The sequence below is a fragment of the Salvelinus alpinus genome, chromosome 30 (genome assembly GCF_045679555.1).
Source record: "Salvelinus alpinus chromosome 30, SLU_Salpinus.1, whole genome shotgun sequence".
NCBI lineage: Eukaryota > Metazoa > Chordata > Actinopteri > Salmoniformes > Salmonidae > Salvelinus > Salvelinus alpinus.
In genome coordinates, this window is record NC_092115.1 from 33,737,781 (window position 1) to 33,751,482 (window position 13,702).

General features: G+C 40.2%; 1 protein-coding gene across 7 annotated transcripts in view; it reads left to right on the forward strand.

The window, feature by feature from the left end:
• LOC139560667 (acid-sensing ion channel 1C) overlaps nucleotides 1–13,702 on the forward strand; it is a 198,238-nt gene that overhangs the window by 168,210 nt on the left and 16,326 nt on the right. For 3 of the 7 annotated variants that reach the window (XR_011672012.1, XM_071377661.1, XM_071377665.1), the window contains exons 1-3: nucleotides 4,019–5,112; nucleotides 8,236–8,386; nucleotides 8,796–8,923. Coding sequence is in view for 6 of the 7 variants with exons in the window: in XM_071377661.1 (XP_071233762.1) it covers nucleotides 4,435–5,112; nucleotides 8,236–8,386; nucleotides 8,796–8,923 (957 nt within the window). In the remaining variant the exon portion in view is untranslated. Of the gene's footprint in view, nucleotides 1–4,013; nucleotides 5,113–8,235; nucleotides 8,387–8,795; nucleotides 8,924–13,702 lie in introns of those variants that run through there. The other 4 variants (XM_071377664.1, XM_071377666.1, XM_071377663.1 and 1 more) reach the window with 3 other exon arrangements.

Consider the following 13,702-nt stretch of genomic DNA (forward strand, 5'->3'; position numbering starts at 1 on the left):
TATGTATATACTGTACTCTATATCATCTACTGCATCTTGCCATCTTTATGTAATACACGTATCACTAGCCACTTTAAACTATGCCACTTTATGTTTATATACCCTACATTACTCATCTCATATGTATATACTGTACTCTATACCATCTACTGCATCTTGCCTATGCCGTTCTGTACCATCACTCATTCATATATCTTTATGTACATATTCTTTATCCCTTTACAGTTATGTGTGTATAAGGTAGTAGTTGTGGAATTGTTAGGTTAGATTACTCGTTGGTTATTACTGCATTGTCGGAACTAGAAGCACAAGCATTTCGCTACACTCGCATTAACATCCGCTAACCATGTGTATGTGGCAAATAAAATTTGATTTGATTTGATTGGATAGTGAAGAACAAGCTTGGATATATTAATTTTAGCTCAAAGAGGAGCAAAGTGTCTCAACAGCACATCTCCATCAATCCCTGTTCTGTACCATTTTCCAGGTGGTTACTTAAGCAATAAGGTCCGAGGAGGTGTGGTATATGGCCAATATAGCACGGCCTAGGACTGTTCTTATGCGCAACGCAACGCGGAGTGCCTGGATACAGCCCTTAGCCGTGGTATATTAGCCTTAATACCACAAACCCCTGAGGTGCCTCATTGCTATTATAAACTGGTTACCAAAGTAATTAGAGCGGTAAATATAAATGTTTGTCATACCCGTGGCTGTCAGCCAATCAGCATTCAGGGCTCGAACAACCCAGTTTATTAAATGCTTTATATCAGGCGTTTACAGTAACAGCCTGTAAAGAGAGACAGAAAGAACGAGAGCGAGGAGAAAGTGGATGGAGAGAAGTGGTGGTAAAGTAAGAGGACCCTAGGGAAGGTCCATATTGGGGGGTGGTAGCAATTATGATGATCATGCATGGCCACAATGTGACCTCTGGTAGGAGGTTCCTAATGGAAGCTGTAAATTGTCCTTTGGTCTCAAGATGCTGACTAAGGAGCTTTTAGACAACCAAGTAAAGCTCTATGGACCTCTGGACCTGTATGGCCACAATAGGCTTTTGGAACAAATGGGCTTTAGCAATTAACTTCCCTGGTTAAATATTCCGGAGACATCGACAGGTTTCCAAAGAAATAGAGAGGGCTGTAAATCAATGCGGATGGTTGATCGATAAGCAGGCAGAAACAGTCAGCAATAACTCTTATAGAGGCGGTATTGCAAAGGTAATTAATTTGTTTACTTTAAAATCAAGACTAAAGCACATTATTAATGCGAAATTAACTACAGTAGTAATGCTAAATGTATATTACTTTTGTGTTATTTTATTTCCCTGAATGATTAATAATTCATAGACAGTCATTGTAATTACTGTGAGTGGTTAACAAAAGGATTTGTTAAGGATTGCATGTATAGAACCTACCATAGCTAGTGAACTGATTATGAACCATTGTGCCGCATTATTTAGCAAGGTACTTCAACCAAAAGGGGCATGGCAACAAGCACAAAATTAACTTATGTTCCATTCCAAAATTCAGATATAGGCTCCAGCTTCATCAGACACAGAGAAATAGTGACCAAGTCAGTAGTCAACCTTCATTCCAAAGATGTTTTCATTCTATTCATTTTTCATTCAATTTGTTGGTAGACAAAATCATCAAAGCAGAACTGTTTTAAATCTGGTCTTGTTATAGATTGAAGTGTTCTTTTTGTAGCAAAAATAATGGGGAGAGGGAAAGCATAATTAACAAGCTGGTTTGACAAGACTCCACAGGAAGGCGTTTAAGGATCAGATAAGACATGGTGTTCGTTAAGAACTCAATTGGACTGTGCAAGTAAAAGGTAATTGAAGCCAAAGATTTAGGCAATGATTCATATCAAATATGATTTTATAGCTCTCGCAAATGCTTATTGTAAGCCCTCAAATGCGAGTCAACTCTTCACCTACTCTTTCCCTCCTAAACAACCTGGTCTCAGAGCATTTTGTATTATTCTGTACGTAAATCCGAAACACCCCATTTAGTATGATATGTTATGTTTCTATGGTATGTATTAATCTGTGGTTGTCCATCACCCATTTTGTATATGTTATGAATTACAATTCGTATAATATGTTACGAATTTGCAGAACATACAATATGTTACAAATTTGCAAACAAATTCTATGTTACGAATTTTAGCTAGGTGGCTAACGTTAGCTAGCTGGCTAATGTTAGGTAGGCTAGGGGTTAGGGTTGAGTTTAGGGTTGGGGAAGGGAAGGGTTACCTAAAAGGGTTAGGGTTAGGGGAAGGGCTAGCTAACATGCTAAGTAGTTGCGAAGTAGCAGAAAAGTAGTAAGTAGTTGAAAAGTTGCTAATCAGCTAAAATTGTTAAGTTATCTGTGATGAGATGGATTTACATTTACTATTCCACATCTAGTCAATGAGAGGCTGTCCTAAACAGGAGACTCTATCATATCCTGTTTAATATTCAGGACCATGTATTGACACAGACTTTTTGCTTGAATGAGATTTGAGGACACCACGAAGCGCATGGTTTAAAGAATGTGTCATGCCAGTTTATGAATATCAGAGTATCTTTTAGAGTTTAATGGATGCTTTTGACATTCCTGGACCACTTATGGCACATTATTGCAGCATTACACTCATCACTGGGATGCTCAACATTACAAACACAGACAGTCACCTGATTCCAAGGGGAATTAGTAGGAACAAAGTCACAGAAGTAGGCTGTATCTGAGGAATATATGCTATACCCTAAAATTGATTTGAAAATGAATTAAAATAAGTTTGCAACATTGCAGTAACAAAGGTGTGACATGCTAGCACAGGAGGTTGGTGGCACCTTAATTAGGGAGGACGGGCTCATGGTAATGGCTGGAGCGGAATGGTATCAAATGCATCTATCACATGGTTTCAATGTGTTTGATGCCATTCCATTTCCTCCATTCCAGCCATTATTATGATCCGTTCTCCCCTCAGCAGCCTCCACTGCTTGCTAGATACAGGTGACTGCCTGGGTAGTTCAAGAACGTTTTTCTCTTCAGTCTTTGAACATCTGTTTCAGTGTTTTGAGCCTCAATAAGTATCTGCTACAATTACTGTAGGACTTTTCCCAATTAACAGAATATTATGTCTATTATACTCCAGTGGGGAAAAAACTTGTACCACACTTGCAAAAGTGCTGTGCTGATTATGTCGTAAAATGACATGGATCTCAATACTCTTGGGTCCAATTTCCTCTGCCTAGCTGGCTCTTGATGCTCTGAGAGGCTGTCCGAACAAATCAACAAAATGGTGCTTCATATCTGTTAATTGCGTCAACGGTCCCTGTGCTTCATTGCACTTTTTTTGTGAAACTAACATGTAGAACTGTCTAAGACCAGAAGAACCACAAACAAGTGGTAAAAGTGATATTTGATATTTCCGGATTACTGTAATACATTTGATTTTCAAATAGAATTCTGAGGGTGTAATTTGAGTTCTTGCCTATTGGCTAGTATCTGGATTGCTGTTCCCTGGTTTATCAATAATACAGTTTTTATCGATCATGTGAAAAAAACTGCTACTTTTGCAGCACTAGCAGAGTGTAGATATCAGTGGATGGAATCAGCCCTTCTTTGTTGCATTAGGACTTTTTGCTGTATTTTATTCTGGAGCACTCTTAATATTTATGCGTGAGTGGTGGAAATACCTTTCGCCTTACCCACCTCCCATTTTTGCCATTATTGGAGTGCCTCTTCCATCACTGGAGGGAAGCAATTTCACTCACTGGCTCCCTCTCATTCCCATTCGACTGTAGAGAGAAGAGAGTGAGGAGGGAAAATAGCTTTAGATTCCTGCTTTAAGTCCAAAGACCAAAAGTATCTCCTCCAGCTGAGCAGGAGGGAGGAGTTGAGAGCTTTCTAGGCAGCTTCTGCACAAAAGGCACAAATCACTGGAAACTGGGAGCAGCATTGCGGAGATGAAGAAGAAGGTGATGAGGAAAAAGAGTGAAACAACATCTGAGCAACAGGGTATGTCTTTACAGATTTCCTAAGTGACTGATTGCTTCAGGAATTGAACTAGACCCCTGCACCTGCAACATGTTATTATCACACCCGTTCATCTGTTGATGAGAGACTAGTGTTGGATAATAAAGAGAAGGATTCTGTCGATCGAGAAATTAATGCAGCATTTTTTATTAAATCGTGATGTAAATCAATCTGTTGTATATCCCTAAAAAGTAAAATACAGTACATGCCTTTTGTTTGTTTGGTTTGCAAAGACTATTCAAGCCTGAGTACTGGACAGCTGTGTGTATCTGGAGCATCGGAAAGGATATTATTTTTATGTTTTGCCTGGAATTTATGACACCAATTCAACCAGAAAACCAATCATGATTTCTGTATGTAAAATGAATAGCCCGAAGCTTGACTAAAAAGACTGCCTTTTCGCTTGAACCGTATGTGTAGCCTTGGAACAGAGATCATTATGGTAACTGCCCCCACATCAGAATCAATCAGCCCTGGGTCTCTACCTAACGATGCCCAGGAGACCACTATCCAGAACAAAACAGGAAAGAGGAGGAAGAGCATGCTAAAACAATCATGGATGGAGATCACCGTAGCTTTCATGAGGAGGACAAAAGTCCACGGGCTGATGTTCGTCTTCTCCCCAGACAAGACCCTGACCCAGCGGATCCTTTGGCTCCTGGCCTTCTTTGTGTGTGTGAGTCTCTTGTTCACCTGGTCTTGGAACCGCATCCTCTACCTGATGTCCTACCCGGCCGTCACCAGGATTAAGATGGAGTGGACTCACAACATGTCCTTCCCGGCCGTGACCTTCTGCAACCACAACCTGTTCCGGGTGTCCAGTCTGACCAAGGTTGACCTGTACCACTGTGGTTACTGGATGGACCTGATGCACCAGAACCACTCGGTTATGGAGAAGAGCCTGGCACTTCTGAGGGACAACCACAAGTATAACCTTCTCAGCCTGCTGGACTTCAACGGCTACACCCCGCCTCCTCGTTACCATGTCAACACCACCGAGATGATTGGCAGGCTGGGCCACCAACTGGAGGACATGTTGCTGGAATGCAGGTTCCGGGGGGAAAACTGTACTCACCAGAACTTCACCACTGTATGTAAAGTAATATAGCCTAGAGATATCACGAAAGATGTCTGTGAGGGGTTGCTGATGTGCGTTTTGTGTACAGGGTATTAATAATTCATTCAATGGTGTGTTTGAATGATATTCACTCTAGCGGGTATTCTCAAGGCAGGATTGAAGACACTGACGTTTTAAGGCTAGCTACCGGTATCATGTCAGATGAATTTGTCTTGTTCTTGTCCTTTTCTTTTGTTTTGCTTATACAACATAATAGTTGTTCAGTGAATTGTAAGACTACAAAGAATACAGATACACCTAGTTTATAGGATGGTATTGATCTGGTAGAAATACTGTTCTTTTTTTCCTAACATAGATCACAGTTGCGCATTGTTTGCATGTTGGATGATTTTCGAAGCACAGTGGTACAGTATAACAAAGTCAACCCTCAAAACTATCACATTCACATTACCTCTCAAAACATGAACGTTAGTAAGTACTATTCAAACCACTCCGCCTTTGTGTCCCTCTCTCTTAGCAGGGAAGAATAATAAAGGCATCAATAATTCAAACATTATAAATGAGTACTAATGAAAGTTTCAGCATTTCAAATTAAACATCTGGACATTCTATTTCATGAGCTTATTCCCCAGAGAGGTGGATGGCTTATCAGTCAAAATAAGCCCCTGACTGCACTAGTCGGTTACTCTCAATCATTTTACCTCAAAGCTATTAGCAGTCTTCAAACAGATTGCTGTTCAATTTTACATGTAAAGAAAATGTCATTGTTAGTCACATTCAAAAGCTCACTAGACATAACCAATTTATCAACAGTATAAGATTTGAAAAAATATGAATAGACAACTTGGGACCTGTGTTAAAAGAGAGTTTACCCCAATTACAAAATTACAAATTGGTTTCCTTACCCTGTAAGCAGTCTATGAACAAGGTATGACAACAATCCATGCATTGATTGCCGTCATACCTTGTCCATAGACTGCTTACAGAGTAAAGAAACCAATACTTAATTTTGTAATTTGGGTGAACTATCCCTTTAAGTAGCTGACAGACACAGAGATTTTTATCGTGTGTGTCATTTCAAGTTTTATCCGATTATATCAAATTCCATCTAAAGGAAGACTTTTGTCTTTAGGTGCCGTCTTTTGACCGTTTTGACAGAGATTTTCCACAAAGATTAGGTACTTCAACGTGAGGCATGCAAGGCTCGTTATAGGGATTTTATTATATTCAAGCTGCTGTTTTTATAAGGTTAAACCTAAAAGCGTTAGAATTCCATCTGACATTTTGGTTCTGGCAGGGGCCAGTTGCTCAGAGGGCCTCATTATGGACAGGAGGGGAGAGGAAACTGAAGCCCTGTCATGTCTGTCTGAGCCCATGTGGGTCTGAGATGGGACATGGAAGACTGACTCTGATCTCTGGAGAGAGGCTTTGTTATGCTATCAGAGTCTTCCCTCTCTCTAAAACTTTCACCACAATGGATATTGAAAGGAAAATCTGTTGCCCACGCCATAGGATTCCTCCCTATGGGTTTCCTGTTTCTCTTCAAATGTATAGCTGTGGGACCAGAGCATTGAGCCAGGAACAGCAATGGTGATTATTCCAGCAACAGGGCTTGTCTAGACCATGCTAATGTCTGCCAGTGGCTATTAAATACTGACATATTATGCCCCAGCTCAAACCAAATGGGAGTTGGCAGTGTAAAATGAGTGGTGACCTTATCCATCATAAGGCCTTATTAGTTAGATGAGACAAAATGTTCCTAACAAACGGGTGTACCTTGTACATGGTAGTTGTTATAGCAAAACAAGAGAGGCAAGCAAGTCTCATCCCATGATCTTGGATGTACAATATGTCCATGTGTACAGATGTAGGATCTTCATTTGATCACTCTATTGTTACTGAGAAGTTTCCTGCACCAGCTTTGTGATTTACATAAATTAACTGAAAACCCACACTTATTAACAGTATTGCACTTTTCATGTATCTTACTTTTGGCCAGCAAATAGTCTATCCACCGATCAATCAACATTATGGACTAAACGTTCAAATCCTGTTGTTGCAGGAACATTTTGCTGTGACATACAGTATGTGTCAAATTAAGACCCAACATCTGTGTGTACACTGTATATGCCTATACCTTTGTGCTAAATCACTTTTCATTTCCTGTGGTTATTAAGATACACGTGGAGGATAACTGTATGACATACAGTACATGCTTAGTGTAGATAAAACCCTCAGAGCAATCTATGGCCAATCAATTCCACCTCTGTGAAATTAAATCACTTACGCAGCAAAATGGATCTAGAATTTAAAGGCCTTATTGCCTTTACCTATTTTAACTTTTAGTTCTAAGTTATAGCTCACCAGCCATGAGTGTCAGTTATGAAAAGCCAGATGTAGCATTCTAAGAAGCTCCTAAGGCTAACTTCTGCTCTGTTGGCAGACATGAGAGGAAAGTTGCCCATCTCGGAGTGAATTTGTTAAATTGAAGAAAAAAAATACATAAAACGTCAATGTAATTTGTGAGAGGTGCTAAAAGTGCAGTTATACTGGAAAATCAGCACAGTACATCTCTGAATCAGTAAAACTAGCTGGGTACAGCTGCAGGCAAAATATAGTGTACACCAACAGTTAATATTAGATTACCATTGCAGCATAAATTAATGCTTTCCTAGGGCCCATAATATAAGGCACTTCCTAATATCAATTGCATTTGAACAACTTAATTTAGTGCTTGGTGGGAGGGGAGAGGGTGGGTGGGCTTTGCCTGTATTACTTTCTGTTTTAATGGAAAATAAGTTGAAAATAAGTCCTAAATAAGTATCTAAATGACTCAGGGGGAATATAAAATGGGGCTGGGTAAAGATTGCCAGTTGCTATGTTACCGGTGTTCATTTATTTATTAATTCATCAATCTCTATAGCATCTTGTTTGGTTCAGTGTTTTCTCTGATAATTACCTCCGAAGCTTACCTGCCCAGCAACCCTATCCCCAACCGCAACTTGCAGTAAATTAGTCTTGACAGAGAGCAAGACAGAGAGCAACCATTACACAAAGTGACTGTGCTGTTTACTCGCTATGCCAAAACAATGTTGTTACGTTGTATTAATGTCATTTACCTTCTTCTTCTTGCAGATTTACACGCGGTATGGGAAATGCTACACCTTCAACTCTGGCTTGGACGGCAACCCGTTGTTGACGACGTTAAAAGGCGGGACAGGAAACGGGCTGGAGATCATGCTAGACATTCAACAGGATGAATATTTACCTGTTTGGGGAGAGACAGGTGAGTACGCAGTCGTATGACTTCACTTAGTTAGAACCACAATAACTAATCTGTCCATTTGAATGCAGTAATGACTGGATTTTGGGCCATGGTAGAATGAACTTTGAAAATCAACCAGCCAACAGACATGCATTCAAGGTGCCTTCCTAGCACAGAATTTCACCTGGACAGTATTACAACAACAGATAATGCAGTTCAAACATTTATCCAACACAACATTTAATGTCTCCATCTTGGGAAAAAGGGTTCCTTCTTAACAGTGCATTTCAACATTGGCTTTATCACAACAACAGATATCCAGTAAATAACATCCCATTCCCAACACAACACTTAATGCCTTCAATCCGGTTAAGGAGAGGAGCAGAGGTTTCTGTTGTTACATTCTCTGGCCTGCTGTATGTATCCACAGACGAGACCTCGTACGAAGCAGGCATCAAGGTTCAGATCCACAGCCAGGACGAGCCTCCTTTCATTGACCAGCTGGGATTTGGTGTGGCCCCTGGTTTTCAAACTTTTGTGTCATGTCAGCAGCAACTGGTACCTAATGCTCAGCCTCTCGCACAAACACCTTTCCCTCCCTTCCTTCCTTCGTCCTCTCGCTCTGCTTTTTGTCCGTGTTTTTATCCAAACCTCCAACCCTTCTTCCTCGTCTTGTCATTGGCTATACCTTCTGTGTCGGAGCAAAATCCGTTGTGTTTACCATTCATGCATGGAATAACATGCAGCCAGTGCATTAGCTAATCCTGGACAAAAAACAGTCTAATGACTCTGAACTGAAGTAGTAACAATGTGGTATTCGCTACCCACTATGCATCCAACAATGGATACAGAGGGAAAGACGGATTGGATGTACAAAGCAGACACTGTCTATACATTTATTTACAGTTATTGGTGGGCCAGAGCTAAAGTACCCCAGGCAGTGCACACACATCTCCATGAGCTCAAAAGTACATTTTCCATATAATGTTGCTGGCAATGACTGATCCCACTTAGGATGGGAGAAAAATAGTATAATATCGCTGAATCCTGCATACATTGGATTCAGTGATGCGTAATAACACTATGTAGAGAGAAACAATAACATTCGGAAGAATTTGGTTTGCTTTTCACAAAATGCATAGAACCATAGCAAGCCGTTGTTAACTTTTTTTGTAAAAAGGAAAACCATTTCAGTGTGAACTTTACATTTTCTGGTGTAACAAAAAAGCAATGTAGCACAATCATCATGGCTTTGCAAGAGAGGGCAAAAAAATTACTAAGCTTGAATTACTGGCCGTGATTAAAGTGTAGTCAGAATTGGCTCCCAAGAGTAGCACGCATTTAGCAGAAATTACACGTCTTCAGAAGCTCTCTCGCTTAAATCAACTCCACTCAGTAGAAATACAAATCATGGATAATTGAGCATATCTGGTACATCGTATCAAACAGATGTTCTAAGGATTTCATTTACCTTGTGTGGATAAATTTCTGATGATATTGAAATTAGAGCTGAAAAAAGACGTAGCTATAGGCTACAGTGCCTGTAAGCACGGTCCTATGAATTAGCCTGTATCTGATGGGCCCTGTGACCAGTCAAAATTGAGCAATATTCCCTAGTAGGCATCAGCCAGTTGTCAGAAACAAATATTAAAATAAGGCAATGTTAGGACCTCAAGTGTCATTTTCATACCGAACTGAACTGAAACGTCCCGAGAACTCCGCTTTCCTCGCGTCCATAATGGCCATCCTTTTTTTCAAATCCTTAGGTCATCTATTTCACTGTCCTGCCATTGTCACTAACTGTAACCACAGGGAAGGATAACAGCCCCCTTGTCACACTGTACAGTACACAGATTCCAGATTATGTCAGTGAATGTCAAACATCAATTTCCTTGATCAAACATTAAAATAATGGAGCCTTGTAGACTTTTAAAAATGATCATCCTGAATCTCAAATAGCTAATTGGCTAATGCTATGGGTCATTAACAGACCCTCTTAGCAGAGTCCTTTCCCTGTAATCAGTGGAGAGAGAGAGAAGTAATAACGTTCAGGGTATGCTCCCAAAAATTCCCTGGACTTCATTAATAGAACAGGGAGGTACAGTACATGCCCATAATACCCACATTGATTTTCACATTAACCTTTCACTGCTACCAAACCCGGATCCGGGAGCACCCCCCACAGTAAAAAAGCTGACTAGCATAGCCTAGCATAGCGTCACAAGTAAATACAAGCATCTAAATATCATTAAATCACAAGTCCAAGACACCAGATGAAAGATACAGATCTTGTGAATCCAGCCATCATTTCTGATTTTTTAAATGTTTTACAGGGAAGACACAATATGTAAATCTATTAGCTAACCACGATAGCAAAAGACACAACTTTTTTTTCTCCACCATTTTTTTCCTGCATGGGCAGCTATCACAATTTCGACTAAATAAAGATATACAGTGGGGAGAACAAGTATTTGATACACTGCCGATTTTGCAGGTTTTCCTACTTACAAAGCATGTAGAGGTCTGTCATTTTTATCATAGGTACACTTCAACTGTGAGAGACGGAATCTAAAACAAAAATCCAGAAAATCACATTGTATGATTTTTAAGTAATTAATTTGCATTTTATTGCATGACATAAGTATTTGATCACCTACCAACCAGTAAGAATTCCGGCTCTCACAGACCTGTTAGTTTTTCTTTAAGAAGCCCTCCTGTTCTCCACTCATTACCTGTATTAACTGCACCTGTTTGAACTCGTTACCTGTATAAAAGACACCTGTCCACACACTCAATCAAACAGACTCCAACCTCTCCACAATGGCCAAGACCAGAGAGCTGTGTAAGGACATCAGGGATAAATTGTAGACCTGTACAAGGCTGGGATGGGCTACAGGACAATAGGCAAGCAGCTTGGTGAGAAGGCAACAACTGTTGGCACAATTATTAGAAAATGGAAGAAGTTCAAGATGACGGTCAATCACCCTCGGTCTGGGGCTCCATGCAAGATCTCACCTCGTGGGGCATCAATGATCATGAGGAATGTGAGGGATCAGCCCAGAACTACACGGCAGGACCTGGTCAATGACCTGAAGAGAGCTGGGACCACAGTCTCAAAGAAAACCATTAGTAACACACTACGCCGTCATGGATTAAAATCCTGCAGCGCACGCAAGGTCCCCCTGCTCAAGCCAGCGCATGTCCAGGCCCGTCTGAAGTTTGCCAATGACCATCTGGATGATCCAGAGGAGGAATGGGAGAAGGTCATGTGGTCTGATGAGACAAAAATAGAGCTTTTTGGTCTAAACTCCACTCGCCGTGTTTGGAGGAAGAAGAAGGATGAGTACAACCCCAAGAACACCATCCCAACCGTGAAGCATGGAGGTGGAAACATCATTCTTTGGGGATGCTTTTCTGCAAAGGGGACAGGACGACTGCACCGTATTGAGGGGAGGATGGATGGGGCCATGTATCGCGAGATCTTGACCAACAACCTCCTTCCCTCAGTAAGAGCATTGAAGATGGGTCGTGGCTGGGTCTTCCAGCATGACAACGATCCGAAACACACAGCCAGGGCAACTAAGGAGTGGCTCCGTAAGAAGCATCTCAAGGTCCTGGAGTGGCCTAGCCAGTCTCCAGACCTGAACCCAATAGAAAATCTTTGGAGGGAGCCGAAAGTCCGTATTGCCCAGCGACAGCCCCGAAACCTGAAGGATCTGGAGAAGGTCTGTATGGAGGAGTGGGCCAAAATCCCTGCTGCAGTGTGTGCAAACCTGGTCAAGAACTACAGGAAACGTATGATCTCTGTAATTGCAATCTAAGGTTTCTGTACCAAATATTAAGTTCTGCTTTTCTGATGTATCAAATACTTATGTCATGCAATAAAATGCCAATTAATTACTTAAAAATCATACAATGTGATTTTCTGGATTTTTGTTTTAGATTCCTTCTCTCACAGTTGAAGTGTACCTATGATAAAAATTACAGACCTCTACATGCTTTGTAAGTAGGAAAACCTGCAAAATCGTCAGTGTATCAAATACTTGTTCTCCCCACTGTATATAGCCACTAACCAAGAAACAACTTCATAAGATGACAGTCTGATAACATATTTATGGTATAGCATATGTTTTTTTAGAAAAATGTGCATATTTCAGGTATAAATCACAGTTCTACATTGCAGCTGCAATCTGAAATAGCGTTGGAAGCAGCCGGAATAATTACAGAGACCGACGTCAATTACCAAAATACTCATCCTAAAACATTTCTGAAAAATACACAGCATACAGCAAATGAAAGACCAACATCTTGTGAATCCAGCCATCATTTCTGATTTTTAAAATGTTTTACAGGGAAGACACAATATGTAAATCTATTAGCTAACCACGTTAGCAAAAGACACCACTTTTTTTACTCCACCAGTTTTTTACTCCATCAGTAGCTATCACTAATTCGACTAAATAAAGATATATATAGCCACTAACCAAGAAACAACTTCATAAGATGACAGTCTGATAACATATTTATGGTATAGCATATGTTTTTTTAGAAAAATGTGCATTTTTCAGGTATAAATCACAGTTTACCATTGCAGCCACTATCACAAAACTCACCCAAAGCGACTAGAATAACTACAGAGAGCAACGTGTATTTCCTAATTACTCATCTTAAAACATTTCTGAAAAATACACAGCGTACAGCAAATGAAAGCCCAACATCTTGTGAATCCAGACAATATTTCAGATTTTCTAAGTGTTTTACAGCGAAAACACAATATATCGTTATATTAGCATACCACATGAGCTAACATCACCCCAGCATTGATTCAAGGCAAAAAGCGCGATAACGTTATCACCACCAAGATATATTAATTTTTTCACTAACCTTCTCAGAATTCTTCAGATGACAGTCCTGTAACATCATATTACACAATGCATATAGAGTTTGTTCGAAAATGTGCATATTTAGCATCACAAATCGTGGTTATGCTATGTAATCAGTCAAAACATGGCATGCATTCTGGCCGGCGCCATCTTGGAAGGGCACCTAAGTTTACGATTATTTATCGATTAGATTGACTAAAAAAATACAGGTTGGACAGCTAATGAAAGATGCATTGGTTATTAATGCAACCGCTGATTTAGATTTTTAAAATTAACGTTACTAGACATACAGTGTGCGTTACAGCCAGACTAGTGCCGCAATAATGGCCGAAAAATGCGTTTACATTTTTCCACATAAATACGGAATAAAATCATAAATAGCTCTTACTTTTGGACGAGCTTCCATCAGAATCTTGGGCAAGGTGTCCTTTTGTCCAAAAGAATCGTTGCTTTG